A 26395-nucleotide genomic window follows, 5' to 3' on the forward strand; every position below is an offset into this window, starting at 1 on the left:
GAGGCTAAGCCTGTCACTCACTGGCTCCTTCATCAGTGCTGGGACTGACATGAGGTCAGACTGTAGGCAGCTCAGCTCTATTTACCAAAGGCCTCAACACGTGTGAAGGCTGCAGGTGGCCAACTATAAATAAATACAATATCCTTTATTTGCCTTCCTGGAAGATCTGTACTTTCAGTTATCCATTCAGTGTAACACACACACTGCATGTGCTGCAGCCTACCTAATAATTAATAGTTAATTAAATAATAACTTTAATAATACTAACTGCATTGCTTTTACTGCCATCATTGTCACAATAACTCCTATGCCTATATTCTCCTATGCCTTGCTAGGAGCTGACCTGCCTCAGGGTAACAAGATACATTAACATTATACTGTAAGTGCTGCATCGTTTTACACTTTACTTTCAACGCTGCTTCAAACCTGTCCATTGCGCAACATGCAATACACCTTAGCAGCACCTCATGCAAACTCCTATATCATGTTTGATGCCAAGTCTTTCAAACAGAGATCCACCAGCCAGTGCTGCCACAGCTAGCAACAGGAGCATAGTTATGAATAAACCAGTCACGACAACATTACCAAAATATTGATTTGTATCTCTGATATAAAATGCGGTTTCTACAAACAGAGAAAAACAACTCCAGATTTTCTTCTTTTTTTTTTTAAATGCAGCAAAGTAGCATGGTATTATAATATTTTTGTGGGGAGAGGAGCAACAGTGATACAAGCTCTATTATGCTGGGGTGTTGAAAGACATCTAGATGTACAGCTGGTAGATTTTAAACTTAAACATATTTATGTCAATAATTCATTCATTCAGTTCTGTGAAAATACAGAGGAACAAAGGGGATAGGGCGAGTATGTGAATCCAGAGATGATTAAGAGGCAGAGGAACTGACTGAAAGGCAGGGCACAGGGGAGTGACTCAGTTGACTCACGTTGTAGAGGATGAAAGAGTGAGAAGCGCAAGAGGCTCCTCCACACAAAATGGCCTGTGATCCAGCTTTACAAACGTGAGTGTTGAAACCACAACATGCATACACTAATACTCATCCATGGACAGTATGGCTTCTAAAGAAAAATGGTCATCATTAAGATGAAAGATGACACAACCCGTTTGTTGTTAGTGAGTGTGGCTTTTCTTTAGTTTGTCTTTACTGTGAATCTAGACTACACAATAGTGCCTCTGTGCACTTTGAGTGGGTGTTGCTGACAAGTTATTTACTGTAATTGCCAAGTTATATATGTATGATTGTGATGTGATGTGTAATAGGCATGTGTGAAAGTTTGAAAAATTATATTTATAACATGGACCCACAGTTAGAAATAAAAGAATAGAACCATCAGAATAATGTGTTCAACAATTTTCTAAAAACAAAAAGGTCTATTCAGTTTAAAAAGGCACACATCTGCTCAGTATTAAACAAACTGGGTCTATGATTTTTCTGACAGAACAAATGATTGAAGAGGGACTTGCTAAGAATATAAAAACAACACTAATGACCCAAAAATCATAAGTAACTGTGGAACTTGTTGTTTCTTTGCTCTTTCTGAACTGATCCTTACTTAAACACAAGGAACGAGGAAAATAAAGAGAAACCAAACTAAACCTATCTCACCACCAATTCAACATGCTCAGCCAACATCTGCATACAGTATGAGGCTCAATTGCTGCCAGTAGTGCCAGATACACTGCAAAATCTTTGGCTGATCTTTAGCCACGTACTGTTGTGTTCGTGCTTCAGAAGCAGAGAACACAAGTCAGAAACAAACAGCAATTCAGAGAGTCAGACGGGGAGAGTGTAGAAGAGAGTAAGAGAGAACAACAAGTATAGACCATCTCCAGTCATTCATTAGAGGCCAGTTGTGCAGCGTTGAAGGAAAGAAGCACGTGTCTTCCACACTCACTAATATGCAAACTGCACACAACAACAGAATGCTTTAAGTTGTATCAAGAGCTACAATGATATTTGCATGAGAAATTATATCACACTGAGGTTTTTCTGTATTATACAAACTTTATGGAGCTCACATACATTCAAATCTGAACCCAAACCTGACTGGAAAAATCTGTCTTTTTTATTTTTATTTATTTATTTATTTATTTCTTCCTTTCTAAAAAGGCACAAGAAACTTGGTATGTGTGTGCACACTTTGTCAGAACTCAGAGAGAGCTGTACCAGATGAATGAATAAGAGTGAATGAATATGGGATCTCATTGTGACAGCCAGGCCATCTGCTCTGTAATTTAGCCACTTTCACACTTCTGACTAGCATTCTGATCTCAACAGCAACAGATTTTCCTCCAGAGTGAGTCTGCTGCATCAATAAAATGCATTACGTTACTTTTGACAGCCTAAAACCATCAGATAATAAACATCAGGTCTACCATCTGAATTGTGCTGTTGACAAACATGACTACACATGAACCACATGTATGTGTTTCATGTATTCATATGCATGTGCTCTTACCACATTTCAATGAATGTTAAAAATGAGGATATCTAAAGACAGCTAATGACTGACAACCTTTATACAGCATGATTATCAAAAGGGTCACACTGACTTATCTGGCTATTTATACAAAGTCAACCACCTAGAGCAGACATGCTGGTACACAGAGATTTAGAAAATGGATTTTACTTGTTGAAAAAGCATGAAGTCAAATAGTACTAAAGATGATGTCTGTAGGACTGCTGTGTTCTGCAGTGCACCCTTCCCAATTTTACAACAAAAATATTGATTGCAGGATGGCAGCATTACACGAACCAAGACTCCTAAAAGAGGTCACTGAAGATGTAGTTGGAAAATGAATATCATTCATGGCATTTTGTTAACACTCAGAAAAGATGCCTAAAAAAAGAAAGTGAGAGTATGGTTTAAATTCTGACTTTTGATTGTAAAATGTAGAAATCACAGACAGTAAAACAAAGATACACAAACCTGAGCTATACCAACACTCATATCCAATATCTTACAGCAAAATTATTCAAGACAGCGTACACATCAAACAACAAACGGAACAAATTTACGAAGCTGCTGCTGGCTGAAGTCTATTTATGAGAGTTTGGAAAGCAAGTGTATTGAGAGCTTGGAAAGCCTTCACTGGATTCCCTAAGCAACAGTTCTAGCCTGAAAAATAAATTTTAAACAAGCTGTGTGTGTATGGACAGAATGAGATGCTAGGAGGTCTTATTTTATTGCATAAAATGGTAGTGTAGCTGTCTGTAAGCAGTTTTTGCTTGTTATCCATGTACCTTAGACATGAGTGTCAACTTTAAGAGTAAACTGATTATGTACTTATAGGATACAATGTAAATGTTACATTTACTTCCTGTTTTAACAACTTTTACCCTGAATTTTAGAAGTGACATAAAGGGTATCCAATATAATGGGCAACACTCCATATTCCTGCTCTGCCTTTTCTATGATATTTCGTCAATTTTCAGCCAGTCTTACCAGAAAATGTATGTTTTTGTAAAACTTATTTTGTTTCATATGAAATTTGTGGTGAGCAATAACACTTTCCTAATGTCACAGCTGAGATCTGAGGATGTTGCAACTCTAAAACTCTGTGGGGAAGCACTTCAGGGTCAACAGCACAATGATCCTCCTTTGCAAATGGAGAAATTTGCACACATTCAACCTGCATCTCTCAGTGCGGTGCCGACTCGTGCGAGAGCTTTTTATGTCACATTTGATGAACTACAATGACCTAGTGTCAAACCACACAGCAAGGTCATGGAGGTAGAGAGGAGTCCGCAGGGTTAAATGCATGTATGTATTTGGGTATGTGTGTGTGTGTGTGTGTGTGTGTGTGTGTAAGAGGAAGTAAGCAGAAAAGCGACTTGTGACATGTTCACAAACAGCCTATCATGACAACATTTTGGACAGGGATAGATAGCCAATACAATGTTTGATGACTAGGCAAATCACTAAGTGAACCAGGCCACTGGATGTCTTACCGTACTGAAACTTGCCACTACATAAGAGCAACTGTCTGTCTATGCATGTCAGACTGGGCAGGCTCACACAAGTCTGTCTTTTGCCCATGCAGGAAGTGGTTTCTTATGCAGAAAACGCTTGTGAGCACAAGGATGTTTATTGTCTGCACGTGGGGAGTTAATTGCTCATACAGGTAGAACTGGCACCCATTTGTAAGTTGTCATTAACATAAACAAGTAGGTACCAGTTTCAGAAAGAGGCACAGTTGCTTGCATTCCAGGATATAAAAACAATTCACGGTCAATTTAATTGTTACTTCACTTGGGCTACCTTGCACATTTCCTAGCTTGACTCTATTGCAGCTAAGAGGCAAGGGAGGGAGTGGCAGGCAGGGATAACTTTAGCTCTGCTGCGGTGGTGAATATTAGCAGATACAAACACCTGCAGCTCTCAGTCTGCTCTGTCTTTGGCTTTCTTTGTTTCTTTATTCTCTGATTAATTCCCTTGCCTTTTAACTAGCACCATTCATATTGCTGATACTAAGTGATTTGGTTGACACTTGATCACTTGACGGGCCACCAACATGTTATCAACAACAAGGAGCAGGATACAATCTGATCCTGTTTTGAAAATATGAAAAGCATCAGTCCATACAGTAACAGACTTATGGTCTTTGAATGAACACTCTACAGTATTAGCGAGGTTTCAAACAGACTAATGCATTAAGATCAAATTTCATCATCAGTCAAGTTTCCTACTATGGACAGTATTTTTCCTGCAATACAAGAGATGTGGGGCCGAGTTGACATTTGGCACATTTAAGAACCAACACCAAATCAAACAAAAACTTTTTTTGCCAGTAGCAGGAGAAGCTGGGAACCATTTTACTGAACAAGTCTCAGTGACAGTAGTGCATTAAGATCAAGCAACATTGACAAAGCACATGACACACATGGTACATCATTAAATTTAGAACAGCTATGCCAGCATCTTTCTTGCTGCTTTCTAAGGCAAACACGTTGTGACATAGCACTGAAGTGTCATGTTGGAAAAAATACACAATAGCTAGCTTGCAGCTTACACCAGCGTTGGCATAATCACAGGTCTGTGTGTGTGTGTGTGTGTGTGTGTGTGTGTGTGTGTGTGTGTGTGTGTGTGTGTGTGTGTGTGTGTGTGTGAGTTGGCATTTGAGCTCTGTTGAGTAGTTCAACTTGCAAGTCATGATAAATGTTAATCCCTCTGAAACTTTTAACCACAATGTTTCAGCTGGCTAGTTGATTTTGTATTATTTTTTATTAACAGAAAACAAAACTGTGCATGCATGCAATTGGATGAGATAGTGAGGGTCAAGGAGAGAAAGATGTCTTACCCCTTGGTTTCCATTAAATCTGATCAATGGTTGTGATGACAGGACCTATAAAAGACAGAAAACAGCATTATTAAATAATTTTCAAGGTAAACACATTAAACAATTTCATTCAGGCGAATTTCCAGATAGGATGTTGTGGGTTCAAGTTCCTAAAGTAATGAACTGCTTATGCAAAAGATTTCAACCGTTCAATAAGGGGAAAAAAAGCAATGAAAGTACAAATATAATTCCTGGAAGCATTACATTAGCTTTAAGGCATGCGCTGCAATACCAATTCATACATGGTGATAGGTTAAATCCACCATAATTTCTGAATTACTTAAGCTTCTATTTTTCTTTCTTTGTTCTCAGCTATGGGAAAGAAGACCAGGTACTTTGTCTATGCATCAAGCTCCTAGATGAAACCAGTTTAACACAGGCTGATTTAGAAAGATTTACATAAAAACCTTTGTTTTACCGAGCCATTAGCCGCAGAGAAACCATAATTTTAATATAATCTTCTATCCAAAGCTATGAGAATACGTTTTCAAAGCACAATTCACATCATAAAGAGAACTACTCCACAATTTGGTAGCATATGCCATATTCCTACAGGTTATGTTTACAACTAAGAACAATTTGCTTCTCTCATTTCACAAAATCCAATCATGGTTATTTAATACTCATAAAAAATGTTTAACATCTATGAGAAAGCCTCATATGACATTGATAAACATGATACAGTTTACCTAATTGGTAAATCCTGCAGTTTACATACTTATTATAATGTATTGTAATGTCAATGCATATACAATACACTGTCAACTGACCAACACTAATTCTCCATCTAGGTTAAATTTTGAATCTCCTATTAAAATCTACAGATCTAAGGACTGTAATGCAGGGCCATTACCTGCAATTAAGTTCCTACAAGTCTAAACAGTTAGCATGCCTGCTATCACCTTCTCTGAGCAGGAGGGAAGAAAAACCGTGACAGAAATTACTATGATTGTGTGTGTGTGTGTGTGTGTGTGTGTGTGTGTGTGTGTGCGTGCTGTCCAGTCAGCCAGTTACCCAGTAGCTGATGATCACCACTGACATTTTTCAAATATTTTTCAGACACAGAAGCCCCGAATAATAAGGCCCAGATGAGGCTGGTCATCGTGTGAGGGAGAAATGCAGTGATACAGTGATTATGCCAAAGTGCTGTGTAAACATGTTAATGACTAACATGTCTTACATATAATCTGTAACTATGGTGGTTAATAATCATTAGCTGACTGGAACCCTATGTTACATAAAACACATTTGTAGGGATATGTTTTCATTTTAACATGGACTATGTCCAAAAAAACTTAATCCAATGTGACGAACGAGAAAATAACATGAAAAAGCATAATGACCACTATTTATCCAGTGGATAGTGAATTTGCAAGCTAAATGGCCAATTTACTGTAATAAATTACAACAGGCAGAATAATGACCTCCTGCAAGTTGTGTCAGTTTTGGAGACTTGGGAAAAGAGGAAGAGCTGAAGAGGGTCTGCACTTTGTTGTCAGTTGTATTCAGCTGTTTCATTATCACTGTCTCGGGATGCCATCTGTTTATCATTTGACTTCTTATAATTCCACATTTAGTTTCAGTTTCACTTTTCCAAATGAAATAAATCAAGGACCCAGCAGCACTTTCGTTCCCCTAAGTAAAATCTTTACAGAAGACAAGTGAAACAGGATTTTTTTGAAAAACAAATTAAAGTTGTTGTCGAGGTAATCCGAGCAAACCAAAAAGTTAACAGTGGTTCAGTTCTGACTGACTGGAGAAACTTAATAACCATTACTGTTAGTAACTGTAGCATTTCACTGACATCAGGAACTAAACATTCATGAACATCAAAAAAAGAGGAAGTCATTGGCTTTTCCTCTGTGGTGCTGCTTTACTGGCTCAAATGTGATCAAGTGAGAGACCTACAAGTTCAAGGGAGAGTAAGCCTATCAAAGACACAATGTTCTTTGTACTCTTCCCTGATTCTGGCCCACAGATATGCAGCATGCATACAAAGACTGGTGAGCTACTGTCCTCTACACTTTATCCACTTAAAGTCCAAATTGGTGTTTGGTGTCATTTACAGCCAACCAACAACCATGTGGTCAACAAGTATGATCTTGGTATACTTTCTATATTGGCCACAATTGATTGTGGACCATGCAGGCATTGCATGACAGGAGTTCCCATAGGTTTTTTTTGTTTTGCATTTGCTTGATACTTGACAGCCTAGAGAGACACAAGAAACCACAGCAGAGAGAGAAAGAGCGATATGACATGAAACAAAGGATGAATTGAACCACAGATGTTGCCGTTTTGGGAATTCCCATAGATTCTAGTTTCAAGGACCTTAAATAGTGAATATGAAATATGTGCCAGGGCCAATAAAGGCATTATTTAATGAATCAGTGGATATATAAAGGCAGTGCCTTATATATAATTTCCAATCCAATTTCCTATTTCTAATTCTTTCCTGACGATAATACATTGTTATCCAGGTGTCAATCTGCTGTTCAGTGAAAACTGCATTTGAGCAAAGGAATTTTGTTAATGTCAGACGTGTAGAGAGGTTGTACAAATCCTGCCTGGACCTTACTGCCAGAGCTTTGGAGCCTTCAGATAGTTTTGCTAACTCTTCTGGTATTAGTGTTACTAACTTGTTTCACCAGATGCATGCGGACCCCACCTTGCCAGGTAAGCCATCACCAAGTATGTTGTAATATTTAATTGCATTTATGGCAACACCTTAGCTGGCAATGCTGGATTATTAAAACAATCTGAAGTAGTAGCAAGTAGGTCAATACCTTTTGACACAGCCACTCTCTTAGCCACCCTTCTCTTTAACCACAAGAATCTGTCATTCACCAAGTGATCCACTGTATACTACTCCTACTACTACTACTACTACTACTACTACTACTACTACTACTACTACTACCACCACCACCACCACCACCAACTGTAACACCAACGGTTCTAGGGATGACAACTATGGTCTGGCAGTCAGTCAGTCGAGCACTTTGGTCTAGTTGTATCTCAATAAATATGCATGGCTTGCTTGCTAACTTAGGTGATCACCTGACTTTTCCCTTACTGCCACGATGAAGTTGACATTTTTGTTTCTTAGCGAAATATCTCAACAACTATTGTATGGATTGCCATAAGATTTGCTATGGACATTTGTGTTGCCCTCAGGATCAACTGTTATCACTTTGGTCATCCTTTCACTTCAGCCATCATCAGATCCAATTTTTCATTTGTCTAACACTTTCTTTTACACCTCAACACCTGCAAAACTAATGACATTCCCATCAGCCTCAGCTGTACTTTGAGTTTAGTGCTAAGTAGCAAGGATGGTAACATTTGAAACTAAGGTGAGCATTTTATACATTGTACCTGCATGCTAGCATTGTCATCGTGAGCATTTTGCTATGGTAGTTAAAGTACCACTGTGCCTACGTACAGCTGCTCAGAGCCACTACTGTAGAGCTAGTGTAGGTCTTATGTTAAGACATGACTGACTACCAAGTTGTGCATGATCTCAGAGATTGAAAAGACAGTTTGAAAAACTCAGGATAAGCAATTTCACCTTGCCTAACCCTTTCTGGCCTTATAAAATAAAATTAGAATCAGATAAAAAGAGGAAAGCCACTGTTTCAATTATCTTGAAACAGCCAAAGATTTTTTCACTTTCTCCAGAGCTCCAAACACTCAGAGCCTATCCAGGAACACCAGACCTTTCATGGAGCCACACTCCCTGGTTTACCCCTGCAACGTTTCACACAGCACCAGTTTTAGCACTTCCACCCTTCGCCCTACCCCTCCCCCATCCCAGCACTGCTAACATAGTGCTACCCTCAGCCTGTTCATTTGAATGGGCTGCTGACATGTCACTATTCTCTGGGACCTGAGCCCAGAATGTTCCACAGAGCTAACCTTAGGGACAGAGTGCGGGTCCTGACCATGGATCGATGACAAGGCCATGGATGATCTCACACACTGCCAACCAGCAACAGAATGGGGATCAGCTGGACATGACATGGACTTGTGGCCAAGCAGCCAGTGATAAACCTGAACCAATGACAATGTTATTCAAGTGCATTTCCTACAACATAAAAGCTTGCCTTCTTACTGTACGTTTCCCTGCAGTATTAACAAAGCTAATGGAAATATAACTATGCAAAAATGGGCCTTAACAATATTTTGTGTGCAAATGTTTCAGCTGTAAATGGTTGTAACACACAATCAGCTTATTAGACATTTAGAGTCAATTTTAACATGATCAGCATGTATGCTTCATGATCCAACACCAGCCAGACAAATAGCTACAACAAATGATATCCAAGATTACACCAATAAAGCAGTGAGGGTCCAAGACGACGCAGCTCCTTGATGAAGAAAAAAAAAATTTTAAATCAGGTTTCCGAACTTGAGATTGAAAGTTAATTTTGGACCTTGGAAATTGGAGTTACTCAGATTGTTTTGCCAAAAATGTATTCTTTAAGAGATTTGAAAATAAGCCAGTAAAGCCTGAATTGAGCTTATAAATCCCCTTGGTGAACAGATGTATTTTAATATCAAAACTTGCTCAGGTTTATCAAGTGTGTGCAACAGTTTAATTGGGTATAAGATTTGCCAGCTAGGCTACAAACCACATGGTACAACAATGGTATATGTGTCAGTAGAGTTTGAATTCACTTTTAAACATACAAAATATGTATTAGTTTGTTAAACAAGAAACTGGTCCCAAGTCATGGAAAATGTCCGTTGCCTTCATACAGACTTAAAAGACTAGGTTAAATTATATCCTCACACACAGTGTAACTCTCTACTCTGTCTCTCATGTTGCACTGCCAAATTATTTCTTTTGTTTTGTAGTAAATGCACACCATTATAGCCATGTCCAAATCCCTATGGGTATGGCTGTGTCACCCAAATTGTCAGGTGTTTAGTTGCATAACTGTCACACTGATGAGATGTTTCACCTGTCTAGGATTTCAGGGGTGGAATGAGCACTTTGTGCCACGCACTCTGTGAGGGTGAAATGGTACTGTGTGTCCCTACTCTCAATATTCAGTGTGCATGCATCATTACTGAGTGTGTCCTGTGTGTGAAATGTGGTGTAATAGTCTACTCTTTTAAAATAGCTGTGACAGACGAGTGTCAGAGGAGTATTTGTGGGAGCACACTTGTATGTAGACTTAATTGGACCTTCTTGTTCATGTATTTACTGTAAGAGGCTCTTCATCACTTAAAAAAAACCCTTTGAAGCTTTTACTGTTTTTCATCTGATGAATGCCAAGTTACCTTTGATCTTATGCTTGAAATGGCAGCACAAGTTTCTTTTGTTTTGCACCACTTCTTGGTTGTAAGGAGGTGATCAGTACATCAGACTCTCAGTTTCGCTCAACTGTTTTCCAACATTGGCATGGTGCCTAAATCCTAAAAAGTGAATTTTTCAAAACAATATCCAGTTCAGGTCATTTTCAAAAACGTTCTCCTTCCATTGTAAATTGCAGATAGAAAACCTGATCTCTTCTGTCTTGTCTCCGGGTTAGCAAAATTGTGCAGTAGAGCAATCATCTGGTAAACAGGGCAGCACTGTTCAATTTTTTCCATTTGGTCTCATCAGACGTCAGCTGATGATCATCTATTTTATGATTCATACAATTTAGTAGAAACCTGTGACACTATAGTACTACTGTGCACTTAGACATCAATTGAAAGTCATAATGTTATCCTTGCACAACATACAGAATGACAACAGATGCATGGTGTGACTGGCTACCCTAACATTTCTGGTAAACAACACCTATTGCGTCAATGAGGTATCAGTGTATACCAGCCTCATCACAAAAAAAGACATTCGTCAGAAAACTCAAGTGAGTATCACTTTTTTTCCAAACTTCGTAAACAAAATTCCTTTTGAACTTTAGGACAAGTTCTTTTAACAGCCGACTTCTTCTGGTAATCCGAGGCTTTAACGAAAGTGATGTGAAAGTGATGTGAAAGTGATGACTTAGCAGGCATTAATACTCTGGAGCAGACTTGCAGTTTGCTAGATGTATCTGATTGGGCTGAATATATACATTACATTCCATCAATCTATTAGTTAGTATTAGTGATGTATAAGTTAAGGTGAGACAAACTTCTAACACCTGTAAAGACAAGACAGAATTTAACAGAGTTGTAGAGAAGGTAAGCATCGTTGCTCTGTACAAAACAGCCAGACAAAAAAGGAGCTTGGCTCATGGTAACAACAGACTGACCACCATCTGACTGGAAGATACAAATGTATATTTCTCCTTTTGAGGGCAATATAGAGATATAGATAAAAGATAGATATACAGAAGATAACACTTTCAGCAGCCAATAACATGATTTGTTATTGGATGATAGGTTGCAAAAAGTGCAACTTCTGTACCAAGAAATAAATATCTTGGTATAAATGAATAAAGCTACACTTAAAACATTTTAACATTTTCATGACTGTGAAAACGTTTTTTGGATGTCTCATCCTGGTCTTACAAAATAAAAAAAACTAAAACAAAAATCAATCAAAATAACATTTTCAATAGGCGAATGATCATTAAAATGTCTTGCAACAGCATCTCTGGGTCATGACATTAGTCCTAAATATTTCATTGCTGTGGGACTTAAGCTAAATTATGTAACTAAAAGTGGTTTTACACATCTGTCATTCATAGGTGTATGATATGTGGTGTCATAGGTGGTTGAAATTCAAGGCAAAACAGTGGCTCGGTGGACTCGGGAAATTTTGTTTTCGTAGTGCAATTACTGTGTAAAATTAACTGCTCCTAGATTGACAAAGATAATCATTTGGACTGTGAGGGAAAGAGACACACAATGATAAATTGCATCATTAGAAAATAAAAGAGGGATCTCCTTTCATAATCAGTCTTTTCAAATACAGATAAGCATGCATAGAGTGAGCAGAGATTCCTTCAAGGTCTGGCCTGATTCAAATTTACTAAATTGATGCTGCAGTCTTTTAGACTTTAAATCTCTGAATTGATTCATTATCACTATCCAGTGATGAAAGGCTCTATGCATAAAAAAGTCCCGAAAAATTTGTACACTTGCACCTTGAAGCATCATACTGCTCCGATATTGGTCAAAACCACAGGCACCAAGTGTGTTTGCAGACTAGAAACCAAACCATGACCTATGCACCGACTGATCTCTTGAAAAAGACACAGCAGGTCAGTGAGTCTGCTCTGTGTGCTGTGACACCAGGTTGACATGGTCACTTGTGGCAACCCTGCCACAGGACAGAGGAACACTATGACATTTAGAGTCAAATTTGGCCTTAGTGGTTATGGTCATCTCTTGCAGTGCCCCGTGATCTGCTGAAACTGGGGAGTCAGCATTCCTTAAATAACCATAGCACTGGCACAGGCTGCCCAGCATCAAGCAACAAAATCCCCACCCAGTCTCCATTACTTCCCATACCATTCCCATAGGGGTCGAGACAGGGGGTAGATGGCAGCCAGGCAAAGGAACAAAACTGGCTTAGTGTAAACGGACCTCCTTAGTGAAGCCTATAGCCTGTCACCACAAGTACTCGACTGAAGATTGATTATGCAAAAACCTCCTGCATCTAACTTTTTATAATAAACGCTTAATTTAAAATCTGGATGGCTTTCAGATAATAGATCCTGGAAAGGGTCTCAGTGTTTCATCCATAAAAACAGATAAATTGCAGTAATCAAAGGCGATGACCTGGTGAGGAAACCAAAGTGCAAGTACATTTCATAGTGCAATCAGTCTCCTTTCAGCGTTGACAAGGTGAAAAGCTCATCCAACAATACGGAAAATTGAAGCTCCATGTTAAGACTCAGATCAATGCCAAGCAACATAATTTAAGTATCTCACACTTTTGAGCAACTCAACAACCACAACTTGACTGGCACGACATTGCTTGATGTTGCCTTGTTTAGCTGGTGCTGGCATAATCTAACATACACCTACCCCAGCAGGCATCTTGTCTAACACGAAAACGATCGGGTTTTTTTTTTTTTTTTTGAAAAGCTTATTATTAAAAAAAAACTGGTAATGCAACAGTGTGTTTGTTACAGTTACTGATTATTCATTCCACAGCTTAAAATGTAAATGCAACACAGAATAAACTGCTAACCACAAGATGGGTGGCACTAGTGTGATGTATGTCCTTAAGAATGTAAAATCCACGCTCCCAGTTTATAATCAGCAATCCATTACCTCACCACAAGACAAAAGATGTAACTTGGGCCAACAAAAGGTTTTAACATTCAAATGGGACTACTCATCTCTCACCAGTCTAATACTGCAGTGCCAGCATGCAAGATTTATTGTCAGTTTATATGCAAGCTTTCCTGGACTGCCTGCAAATGTCCATTTTATATACGAGACAGGCTTCATATTTTAGTTCACTGCTATATAGTTTTAATTTTTGTGGACTGTATTTTGAGAATATATGAAACTGGCTGTTCCATAATGAAGAAACTAAAAACAGTGAGCACTACAGAATCAAACTATTTAAACACTGCGTTTTTTCCAATACTGTGCTGTAACAACAATCATCCAGAGACATAATTATAAACCTTTATCTGCACTCTCCATAACCTTCAGCTTGATGACGCTCAAATAGCCTTACTCATTTCCTTGCTTATGTCACAGCCGGTAAAAAAAGAAAAAGTGAGTCTCTGAGCTGCCAGTCCCGCAGCAGGAGCTCCAGTTCACTCTGTCCTCAGACGTACCAACAGAAGAACTGGCTGACACTCACGTCTCATACAGGAAGCTGAAGTATTGCTACTTGACTGCAGTTGCGCAACGTATCGACAAACACAACAAGAATTACTCACAATTTTTCATAAGATTCTTATTACGGCGACATTGGCTACTGGACAGCCTAACTGAATCAGATTTGTATCTGGGCCAACATTTAGCATTTGGTTAGCTTACATTGGAAGAGAATCAAGCCAGTAAACATTTTATTTCTTGATCTCCTACAATGTAGCATAATGTAGTGACTTTACAATGAGTCTATTGACAATTATAATGTTGCTGTTCCTGCTATGTAACTTTTTTGTTGCTAGCTGGAGCCTACAATTTATCAAAGCTGTTGAGCTGCACAGTACACTGGCCTAAAACAGCCTGAGTCAAAGCAAGTGCCTGGCGGAGTGGATGTACTTGCCTAAACAGCAGCAAAACTGGGCTCATAAACCTTACCAGCTTTGTCGGTTTACAGCCTTGACCACACCACAACCTTTACATTGGAAGACGTGTCATTCTGTGGCTCTCTTCCTGTTCCTTTACCGAGTTCCCAGCTCACTCCTACTGTTGGGTGCTGGCCAGTGTTTGAATTATGAGGAAGCCAGAGGGGCGCAGCTCCCCTAAAAGATACCCGAGCCACAATGAAAGCAATACAAACTCAGGTTTGTGGTGGTAGCATGTGCGCCAATAATTAGCCCGTAATTTTATTAATTATATTACACTCCAACCCCTACAATAGTTAATATAAGAGAAACAAAGTTAACTTGTTGGTCTGAACTTGGAAAGTGACAGAACATCGCACACATCTTAAATATCTCAGCTGATCCAGTTCAGTTTTTTATTTTAGCTTAGGGTAGATTTTCCGATATTTCATGACCTTATGTGAAAGCAGAGAAAAAACATGAACGGAAGCAAATAAAAAGCCCAAAGCTTGTACTGATCTCACTCCGACATGGAACAAATCTGATAGAGACGTGTTACAAGATATCTTTTCTTCAATCTGTTTGTACAAATGTGCTCTGTGTTAGCTGAGAGGCTTACTATATTTGCACTGCTCACTTGTCATTTAACTGTTGTCTGAATTTCAACACTTTACCTTTAAATATGCATGGCTCTGAGCACTCATCTGTGCAGCTGACTGTGTGTATGCTACCATAATATAATGTATACACATATATAATGTAGTTAATGGAGACATGTGCCACACCTGCACCCATGCTTGATTACTGTGTGTCAGATGCGTGGTTTGATGTATGCACATCATCTGTCATTGTGTGAAGCTACTGTGACAACAAAAGCTGTTAACAGTCGTGATCAGTGTCTTTATGCCTGTGAGGTCCTCGCGTGTGTCTGATAAAAGAGTACGCACACTGTATTGTCATAAATCACTAAGATATCCGTTTTAGTGCCTATAGTAAACTGAAAACAGACTAAATCCAAACTACCAAATTTGAGATCCCACCTTCCAAGCTGTTGACCACTGAGACACTCCCACGCCACATGCGATTTGAGCAGGTGCGCCAGCTAAGGTGCAACACCCTCAAAATGATGCACCACACGCCTGTATCATTCTACTGCTCTGAACACTCACAACAACAAGTGCTCGTCTCGATACCATGCATACATTTGATTACTCAATAGCTGAGATCTTATCATATTGTGAGTAAGGATTTGAACTCGGCTAACAGAGAACATGTTATACAGTAAGAAATACAATTTGAGTGGGTAGTGAGTCTGCAAGTCTGCACAAGACACACTTCTCAATAAAGGTGTATCATAACAGTAAAACATTATTCCAACTTGCTTCTTTTGTCATCAATGTATAAGCCAACTGAACCAAATAAAACGCCCAGCACAAACATTTCCCATTTATAATGTGCTAATCAATTTTAAAAACGTATTTCGAATATGAAATTGCATGAGGATATGCATTTAACATGAATTTGTGGCAATGAAACAATGATACCAAAGATGGGGCAACATTCGACCCCTCAAGGAAAGCCTCAGCGCTAATATTAACTCCATAGAGCCCAAGATGCATTAGACAATCATGTGTATTGTCCTGCCTCCTTATGAAAAATGAAATCCTATGCTAAATCACAAGCACTATAAATGTTAAGACAGTGGTACAGATCCTTGTGACTGTATTTGATTTTTTTTTATCAAAAAAGGGAACCCAAATTTTGTACTTTTCTTACTTCTTTGTTCAGTTTTTGTACAACAAATACCCAATTTGTGCGAGGCGATTTGTGTGAGTTTGGGGTAATGGCCAAAACTCATCGGCAATGAAAGTTGGATGCAACAGTGCAAATCTTTCTAGCTGCATGTTCCAGTAATTAAAGAAACCCTTTTAATTCTTATAATTCGAAAGCACAAAACAACTTAGCATTTCGCCATAATGTGCAATCACTCGAATGCAAGAACAGTCTACATCTATAAGAACAAACAAATTAAATTCTTTGCCAACATAATTACTGTAGCTTTAAAGAAAATATTTTAATGAGTTGAGGGTTAGCCCTGTATTGGCAATTTCTTCCATGTGTCACGCAATTTTTTAATTAACACTCTTCCTACAACTACTAGTTCCTCAATTACCTGTCACAATTTTATTGTTCTGGGTTATCAGCTGCAGTCGTGCTTTACACAGCCACTGAAGCTGGAGATAAGGCCCTTTCCTCCTGGCCTGCCAGGTTTTCCCTGTCAAATATTTATAGAAACTGAAACATTAGATGGGCATCATCAGACTTATAGCTCTCTACACAAGAAGCTAAGCGGGCAGCAGCAGTAGCAGCAGGAACACCAGAGCCATTTCAGAGATCAGAGCTTGAATTCTACCTCTTAACTGACAAGAAAATGTGTTGAATCTGCTGTTAAATAACTTTGAGGCACTTCTACAGCTGTGAGGTGAACATGAGCCTTTAGTGGCAGTGAGGGGGTTGGGAAAGGAGATGGCCATTTTTCGGATGAATACTGGGTACTTTTCCAAATTATTCACCATGTTGTCATTACATACTAAGCCAAGGCAACTCTTTCCTTCACTTAACAAGTGAAAAAATATATCGTTAGGTAGTAGACAGAGCTTACATATTCAACGCTAGCTGTTACCATTATGTGTGGCTAGTTTAGCTAGCGAGGTTTGACTGATTTTTTTTTTTTTTTTGACAGCTTTAAACTTTCTGGAAGCATCTGTACACACATCAGAAGTTACTCCATGTTTTCAGTTAAAATTGTCACAGATATTCGGGCAAGTCAAGTTATCAACAACTCAAACTGTTGCGACAACTAAAGCAAACACCATAATACAAAAAAATAAGTGGTAGGACTCAGTATCCAGTGGCTCAGAGCTTGTTAAATGACCGAGTACAGTGTTCAACAGTCGGTGTGTAGAGAGTCAGGGTGTAGCTACAAAACGTTGAACAGTCACCTGAGATCCAGCATCCGTCAGCCTGGCCAGACGAGAGCTGGTGGCCGTTAAACTAGACACTTAATAAAGCCAAACTAGCCAGGCTTGGCCAGCCTGCTCTGGCTGTGTAACGCAGCATGAAGGCAGCCGCAGCAGCACCAGACAGAGCGGGGGACTGACCTCACTCTGCTTGTCACAGCCGCCCGGACAGACTTCAAACGCAAACCAAAATACCATGGTACCGAAAAGAGCCATTTACCTTGTTGCTCTGATAGCCTTCAAACGCTCTCAGTGCGCTGTCAGTGAGTTTAACGTGAAAGACGGATACATTGCTACCGTTGCTCACTCTTCCACAGGACAGTCCGTAGCACTGCTCCTCCTTCAGCGCCGCCATCTTGCTACCGTTCCCACCACGCGCACGGACGCACTCTGTTGTAAACCGAGAACTCCCGTTGCTTTTCAATGAATATTCAATGACCGGTTACTGATGATGAAGTCACCGAGCAGTAACGAAGCCCTATATAGGCACACGTTAAGACTAAAAAAATAACATTTATATTATACATTTCACATAATATTGCAATATGAAAGACATTTAAAAAATAGTATTGAGCAGCTAGCGCTATTAATCATCGACCTTAACTAAATTTACAACTAATTCGCAGACGACACGTGAATCATTTTATTTTTTTTGATACTATTTTATTCTGTAATTATATGATGTGATAATTAATGGGTGACAAAGTACACATTTTTAACAGCATTTAGAAATGAGCATTGCACATCAGTAACGCGAAGGAAGAGGGAAACGACAGGTCACCTCACTACGTCAGTGAAACGTCAATGTCTGGAAAAAATAATGACACACACATTCACTTTGGGAATATCCAGAAAAATGGACATGTCCAACTGTAAACAAATAAAACTGGAGAAATGTAAATACTAAATATTTAAGGCATGTCAATGACTCTTAGTTATCTTGTCTTCACAACATGATTGTTTGAAGTTTCTGTACAAATGTGACTAATGGAAGATGTGTATGTCTAATACAGACTGTACCGGTGGGCACTTCTCAATCCTCCAAGGCCAGTTTTTACAAGGCATAAATGCTGGAAGCACACTGTAATAACCAATGGGCCAGGGACACTCCATAAAATCAGTCCAGAGCTGGAAATGGTTGAAAACCACTGCATACCTTGTTTGTGATGCTTGTGAGATATACTGGCAAAAATTGAAAAAGGAGACCATAGTTTGATAACAGACAACTTTTATTGTGATGGATATAAAATTAACAAATGCAGGGAATGCTAGGAACTTTTATGATCAATGCGTTTGTCATCCAGAGTTTATGTAACTTTTGGCTCTATTGGACAACCAACTACCCTGAAGAAGCCACAGATTCAGTGGTGTCACATTTACTGTATGTAAGAACAAAAAAGTGTAATAAATAAACACCTAACAGAGCATAATTTAAGTTAAACTTCACAGGCAAAAAATGTAGGGGAGAAAAAAAAACACACATACACCCAGCATTATTCTTAAAGGGTCATCTTTCAACATTTGGTCTTGATCATTAAAGATTGTGGTGTAATTGACAGGAATTTGATGATAAAAATGAACTCTCCTTAATCATTGTTCATAGCCACACCACTGAGGAAATCCATGTATCATTCTCTGCCCTTGTTTCAAAGGTGATAACTGTACCTCTATCAAAGCAAAATTAGTGATTTAAGAAATGCTGAACAGAAAGTACAGTATATCCAGTTTAGCTGATGCTTTTATGTACGTATACACAAGTGACCAAGAGTATAGAAACATTGAATTCCAATCCAATACAGCAGTCATGTATATTTATAAACTACTGCTTGTTTACTGTTGACGACAGTCAGAAAGTGTTGAATCAATTCAATGGTACTTTTTGAGGCTGCCGTTTGTTGTTCTTTCATTTAACTGCATTATGTTGTGAGGTCAGATGTTTTTGCTCCTCCGTGTATGTTAATAAGGTGGATACAAATCTAGTAAAGCCTTTCAGTGTAACACCAGCACAGACCTCAGTCTAAATACACACCATGGAACGGACTGAACAGGCAAACAAGTGCAGAAATTGCGTCAACAACAACTGAAAACTTTAAGGTGGAATATCTTGCATTTCATTGTATGTGCTTATATTTTTCTGGTCACTTAGTGGATGAGTACAGGCTTTAAAAAGAGTGAGAGAGCTAGAACACAAGAAAAGTATGTCGCCAGTGTGTGAACCTCAAAAAATAGAGCATCTGCATTACACCAGTTAACATTAAACATTGTACTATAAAACAAAGTGGAATCACGTGTTCTCTCTTGAATAGGAAGTATTAATTTAACTGCACAATCTGACAATTTAAAACTATAGCATAACATAGGACAATATCACAATGAATCTATAATGGGAAAAATATTTTATAAATAGCTTCTATCTGTGGTAAATTATTTTTCATTTCGATGATCAAATAATCAATTTCCAACATCAACTACCCAAGACAAAAAACAATGGCAGCAAAGAAAACAGTGTCTGGCAATGTGACAGATATGAATAACCCTACATATTTATTAGGTTGGAAATACATTTCCCATATGCAAATATTGATGTTTTACTAATTTGTCACATATACTTCTCAAACATAGCAGAGAAAGGAGAGTGACAACTGAAGAGGCAACTGACCGACATTTCCACCCCCTTTGACCAAAGGTCAGAAGGCACTGCCAGATGTGCTTCTGTGTTTAGGCTATCACATTGCAGGGGCTTGGTCAGGCCATCACCACAGGCTTGGTTCAATTTCTAGCAGCTATGACAACGGATAATGCTACACCGCCAATGGCTACTGCAGTGGCACCGAATAGCCACTTCCAGCTGAGACCCTGGGGAAATAAAGGAACAAAAAGAGTACAGAGTGCATATTAAGTAGGTTGAATAATGACACAGTGAAAAGCACAAATTAAGTTCATTCATTACTGACGCTCCCTGTTTATTACCACAAAGGTTCCCTTAAGGATTACATACCTATCACTCCAAAAGAACATGCATGACAGTGCATGAGTATCATGCGATGATGGCCAGATATTCAAGCAGTATTCTAACCCTATATTTTTCACACTTTTACACATTTGTTTTGTCAGGGAATGACTGTCTCACCCATGAAGATTTTGCCCGGTGTTTCTGTATGTTGCTGCTGCCACTGGTGGGATTACCCAGCATCTTCTTATACATGGCCTGCTCTGCCCCTCTCTGCTCTGAGTGCTTCTTCACCAGCTTGGAGAGCTCTGCGTGGATAGTCTAGACAGAAGAGACAAGACAAATAGGTGTTGCAGGCTCCAGTCCAATACACAAACCCCACTCTACTCTATTAACCCAACTATCCAAATATGTAGGAAATAAAGTCCTGCTACTATATTCACAAAACAAGACTGATTTCCTTCTTAGTGGGAATGTGTCAGGATGACAATACCGGTCCAAAAGGCATGAAAAATTAAGTCACAAGGCTTTTTAAAAGGAATATGACCAATTATTTTTCTACAATCATAATGGATGGGTGAAGCATACATAAATACTGAAACAAATGTTTATGCTGTTCTTTGTTGTCTTACAAGAAATCACGGGCTTGCATCACAGAATTAGCCTCTCGTTAGCCCACATGTCCACACAATTATTCCAGGATATGGGTTCAGTTATTGTTCCAGCATTTTCTCAGATCTGAGTCACTTCAGTGCTCTTAAAGCTGGTGAGTGACTAAGCAAACCACTGCTCTCAGAGACAACAAAATTGTTTATGCTTTGGAAAATGTGCTTCAAAAAGACCATGGAGCAATGTTGACTGAAAAGTTTTTTTATATTTAATTGCAGTCTATCTTATGCCATGTATACACCTCATGGCTTTCAAGGTTGTCAGCCTGTACTGTTCACACTACACAACCTGTTGTCGTATAATCGGGAATCTCAAAATCGTTGTTGTTTGCACACTGCACGACTGATGAGCAACAGGGGGTCACACATTACAAGATCTTTCACCTGGAGGAATCCCAGGCGAGCCTATCTGGTCTCCTGACAAAAAATGTTTTCATGATAACCCACATGAAAGGTGACATGGGAAATGATGTGACACCATGCACACAGGATTTTTTTTCTTCCAAAATGCATGTCTGCAAGAAAAGAGCGATCCAAATTGATTGTTTGCTTACAAGGAAGAAAGAGGAAGAAAAAGAAAAGAATGGATTGGGATGCACAAGCAGCAGGGATTCATGTTCTACAACCGTCCTCCTGGGTTACCCATCACCCCGTGTCTTGTGGTTTAATGAGCTGTAGCCTGTTGCCGCAATCACTGCACACTACAGGATTTGGACTCCCCAGCAGGTCCAGATATTTAGCCTGCTAGATATCTTTTAGGCATCTGTGATGCAGACTCTTGACTCTGATCTAGGGCTTTTCTCAGGGATCTTCAAAAACTGTCGGCAGGTGGAAAATAAAAAAATTGTGTACTGTGATCTTAGCATTAGGGATTGGAGAGTCAGTATGAATGTCTGTACAAGTCTGTACCCTGAGGATTTGTTCAATTCCTATCTACTGCTAAGAGTAAGTTGGTACATTTACTGCACTTTACTGTGTTCGAGCAGGGCACCCTTGGCACATCTGCGCCAAAATTGTGCAATCAGCTTCCCACCAAAATGACAAAAATGACACAACATTGACCTGTTCCCAGGGCTAGGATGAAGTAGGCTAAATAAACATTTAACATCCTGTCCTAACAGCATCTGTGTCTCCAAATACTGTGCTGAGGCGGTCTGAGGCTGTCTATACCGGAACTGTCAAGTCTGCGCGCCATGTCAAAAAGTAAACAAACCACAGACACAATAAATCTCCTCTCATCCATCTGAGTTGAAGATAAGGGGCGTGAACAGCTGACACCAGTGTAAAAAAATGCAGACAGCATGTCTCATCAATGCTGGGAGAAGAGAGCGAGAGCACGTCATCTTGTCACTCCATGACGCCTGCGCCTGTTTAAGACCGCCTCATTGATTATAATGGGAGCATTCTTGTATTGTCACTTAAGCACACCCACTGTACTTGCTGTTAGAACATGGGTTATTTAGGGAGTCTTTTCATTATTTTAATGAAAAGAGAAAAGTCAAGTTTAGCATTAAAACAACAAATCTAGTACCAAAATCGAAATATGTTGACAAATAGAATATAATCGCAAACATACACAAGGGTGACAGTTATGAAATGTCAAATCGCCGACAGTCAAAAGGACATAGGTGCTAGTGCATACGATCTACAACATGCAGCCTTGCACTTCAGATTTGTACAAGATTTCCAACTAGACAGAGGCCCATTAATTCAGCAATCGACCTAAGATGTACTATTATAAAATGTAATAGTACATTATATATTTATACTGCGTGTGTTGGATGAAAAGTGGTGGCCGGGCCATGTGCTGCTTGACAGATTGGTGTAGGACTGAAGTGGGGGATTCTGGGCATGAGTACATGCTGCTATAGCTTACAGCTAATCCAAGAAGCCCACGCACTCAGCTGAATCGGTCAAATAGCCTTGTGTAGCCAAAGAACCACATATACCTGACTGCATGAGCAGGAGAACAGGAACAGTGGCAGGCATTAGATATGGCTGGGCTGCAGGGCAAACCTATTTACAGCAACAACATGAAAACAGATACCCTGAAATGATGAATCAGCAGTCCACCTGACCTTGCACTACAAAATTAAGTGGCGTGATAGTTTACCCTATGGCACCATCTACAGGTTGTAAGAAAGAACTGCCATTTCTCCATACTGAGAGCTGTGTTTTGAGAATAATCAATATGGTGAGACCAAAAGTACCTTGTTGCTTGGTTCCAATTTCAGTGCCTTCCTCAAAGTTTGAATGGCTTCTGTGTATTCACCTTGCAAGGCCAAAACCTTGAATAAAAATACACAATTAAAAGTTAATCAAACAATCTACTAGAGACTAGCAAAAGAGAAAGTGAAAGAACATGAACAACATGTACCTTGCCCATACGGAAAAGTGCTTTTATGTTCTCTGGCTGGTGCGCCAGAGCTGAGACACAAGATTTAAGTGCTGCATCATAGTGGTCCAGTTTCAGCTGAGAAGCAGCCATGTTGTTCAAACATTTCACTTTCACATCCATCAGTTCATTTTCCTCCTCAGGACTAATGTCGACTGCAGCAGAAGCAACCACAACAAAACAATTAGATAAAAAACAGTAAAATGGCCACTGTTGAACAGTACCTTGAAATGAAATGAAATTATTATAATGTGTATCAGAGCATAATCAAAATAAATGTTAGTTATACCTGTATGAGGCTTTCCCTGCCTACCACTCCACTTCCTGATGGATAGCCACTAAGCCCAATGCTGAGTAATTAAAAAAGACCTACTGTAATAAACTTTTTACTCACTCCTGATTCCCTGACCTGTATCTCACCTTTAGAACTCGACTCTGTTATCTGCAGGGCAATGCTATATGAGTTAACAGCAAAAGCATAGTCCCCACGCTGATAATGAACGTTGCCCCTCTCTCTCTTATGGCTGGCAAGGGATATCTTTTCTGCAGGGGGCAGCAACTCCAGATCTGGAGCATCAGTAGCTTCCAGCAGGTCCACTTCTAGGGAGAGCTCAGCATTGGGGGGGACCTCAGGTTCAAGACTGTTAAAGGGCAGAAACACATGAAATAAGGAGGAAAAAGTCATCAATCACTGGATTACACACAAAGAAATAATTAAGTGTCACATATCCAGCGAAAGTGTGCATCACATGAGGATTTACAGATTCCCTAAGGCCAAGAATGGAGCTTGTAGAGCAAGAAAAGCCATGCTGTTTTATCAAAATTCATGAAAGCAAATTTACATATCCTCATAAATTAATAGGAAAATTACTAGTTGAAATAAAGAAGCAATTTTCAGTTTTACATTACAGCTTTCATGAGAGTGAATTTTTGTTTACATTAAAGCCTTAAAGCCTAGGTTAGATTAGTTTGATTAAAAACACATTGCCTACCTCCCACGGGTACCATAAGCATATTTTGCATCTGTCTGGATTAGAGCCTTCTCTCCCATTTCCATGAGCTGCACTGTGAGATCAAGAGCCTGTAAGAAGAATAATCTTACTGCAGCATGATACCAATATCTACAACATGACTTATATCACATAAAGCTAATTATACATAACCTAGATGAAAATGTGAAACCTCTCTATACATTATTTACAACTTCAAGAGAAAAATTAAACTTATGTAATGTTTTTACATGGATAACATCACCGTCTCCCAGAGTGAATGTGAGGTCAGACTGCTCCTCTACCAGTGCCCTGTCCTTCAAGTAGGTCTTAAGATGAATCTTGACATTCTGTCCTTTCTGTGGCCGACTGTCCCGCCCGTCCCCTGCCTCCAGGACTTTTTTCTTTAGCTGGTCATTACCTTGGGACAGATAATGATATTAATCTCAGTCAGAACAAATACAGCACTTATCACAACCAGAGACGTATCATAACACCTTGTGAATCTTTGTTGCAGGTGATTGTTGATCAGGCAACAATCCCTTCATCAATATCAACTTTAAAACTTATGCAACACCTTCTACAGGGATGTACTGTCCTATATGTTACCAAGGTGTTTTTGTAACATACCTAAAACATCCAGCCATTCATCAAGGTGACCTGGAGGGTCTGGTTCTGTGTCTGCATTTATCTTGTGAGACTCATCTGTGTTTTCCCCTTTCCCTCCCCCAGCGTCTTCCAGAGGAGGGGGGTCGTCGTCAATGTCCTCATCATCTAAAACCTCAAAGTCCTCCCCGCTGTCCAGCAACGAGGTTCGACCATTCTTCTTTGTTTTTGGCACACTGTCATGGATATCAGAGGCGTCCATATTCTCCTCTTTTTCAGTCATTAGCGGAATGCTCTGAGAAAGAAGGTAATCAACTTAAAAAATGTAACTTTAGAAAATGCAAGCGAAAGAATTGACTTCTCTAACTGGCTGTCCCAAAACTAGAGTCCTACTTAAAATACAAAACGCCGTTTGAAGATTCACCCTCTATGTCATATCGTATCTGCAATAAATAAACGACTGTCATGCGAAACCATCCAGAATTAGATCGATTATTACCATCAGTTACCAAAATTCACAACATCATACATTTACACATTACAAGTACAACGCGTCTGTTTATTGTTTTGCTACAACAGTATATTTTTATTCAACAGTAACCAAGCTAGCTTCACGTTTCCAGAAGTTTCTGACAAGTTATCTTGCTGCTAGCTCCTCAAGCGGCTAACAGGCTGCTGCTAACACACTTGGCAATAGCAAACTAGCATTAGCTGTAATCTCGCTGGGTATCTAGCTAGCTAATGTTGGTTACCATTAAGTGACTGTTTTGTCTTGTTTTCCAATGAATATATCGACTTCAGAGAGTGAGTCAGTCATGCGTGATAGTCCCTTTTGTCAAAAATAAACTGAAGCTTACCTTCAAACACGAGTTATTTACGCGGAGGCTTGTTTTGGTGTTTTGGTCCTAGGCAATCTCTCCTCCAGTTTACAGTGGTGAAGTCAGTTCGCTGCTGGGAACACGAGACCAATAGGAACTGTAGGTTTTGCTAGATAAACCACGTCAAACTGACTTCGTCGCGGTCCTACCTCATCACAACAAGCTGCTTCCTGTTAACCTTGAGCTCCTGTACTGCTATTGGACCTTTTCATGCATATTAATATTTGTCTTCATAGCCAAACCAGTTTTTAGTAATGAAACATTAGATAACCTCTGAACGTACCCTCTATCCAAAGAGACCAGGAAGTAATCATGGATGGTTATTTATAAAGAAAGAAATACAAATATAGA

The 26395-nt window shown here is 39.3% G+C and overlaps 2 protein-coding genes across 2 annotated transcripts in view; both read right to left on the reverse strand.

The window, feature by feature from the left end:
• The window catches only part of ell (elongation factor RNA polymerase II), a 33639-nt gene extending 15698 nt beyond the window's left edge, over positions 1-17941 (reverse strand). Inside the window, exons 1-2 of the mRNA XM_056378247.1 lie at positions 17779-17941; positions 5321-5365 (exon numbers count right to left, since the gene is read on the reverse strand). Of these exons, the coding sequence (XP_056234222.1) occupies positions 5321-5365; positions 17779-17913 (180 nt within the window). The 5' untranslated portion in view covers positions 17914-17941. The remainder of the gene's footprint in view (positions 1-5320; positions 5366-17778) is intronic.
• An 828-nt stretch (positions 17942-18769) lies between these two features.
• Positions 18770-26173, reverse strand: fkbp8 (FKBP prolyl isomerase 8). The gene is made up of 9 exons (XM_056379359.1): positions 26024-26173; positions 25191-25461; positions 24812-24981; positions 24564-24652; positions 23992-24212; positions 23554-23726; positions 23387-23464; positions 20689-20829; positions 18770-20414 (listed from the first exon to the last, which is right to left on the reverse strand). The coding sequence occupies exons 2-9, from the start codon at positions 25447-25449 to the stop codon at positions 20328-20330; spliced, it is 1218 nt and encodes a 405-aa protein (XP_056235334.1). The 5' UTR covers positions 25450-25461; positions 26024-26173; the 3' UTR covers positions 18770-20327.
• Positions 26174-26395: the final 222 nt, after the last annotated feature.

This window comes from Seriola aureovittata, chromosome 6, assembly GCF_021018895.1.
Source record: "Seriola aureovittata isolate HTS-2021-v1 ecotype China chromosome 6, ASM2101889v1, whole genome shotgun sequence".
Classification (NCBI taxonomy): Eukaryota; Metazoa; Chordata; class Actinopteri; order Carangiformes; family Carangidae; genus Seriola; species Seriola aureovittata.

What these genes read in the sequence shown, in the direction of transcription:
- fkbp8 (XM_056379359.1), bottom strand. Translation starts at nt 25,449, where the DNA reads ATGACTGAAAAAGAGGAGAATATGGACGCCTCTGATATCCATGACAGT. An exon ending in GAGACGGTGATGTTATCCAT is followed by an intron (nt 24,653 to 24,811) that starts GTAAAAACATTA and finishes TTCTTCTTACAG; the next exon opens with GCTCTTGATCTCACAGTGCA. An exon ending in CACTTTTCCGTATGGGCAAG is followed by an intron (nt 23,465 to 23,553) that starts GTACATGTTGTT and finishes TTTTTATTCAAG; the next exon opens with GTTTTGGCCTTGCAAGGTGA.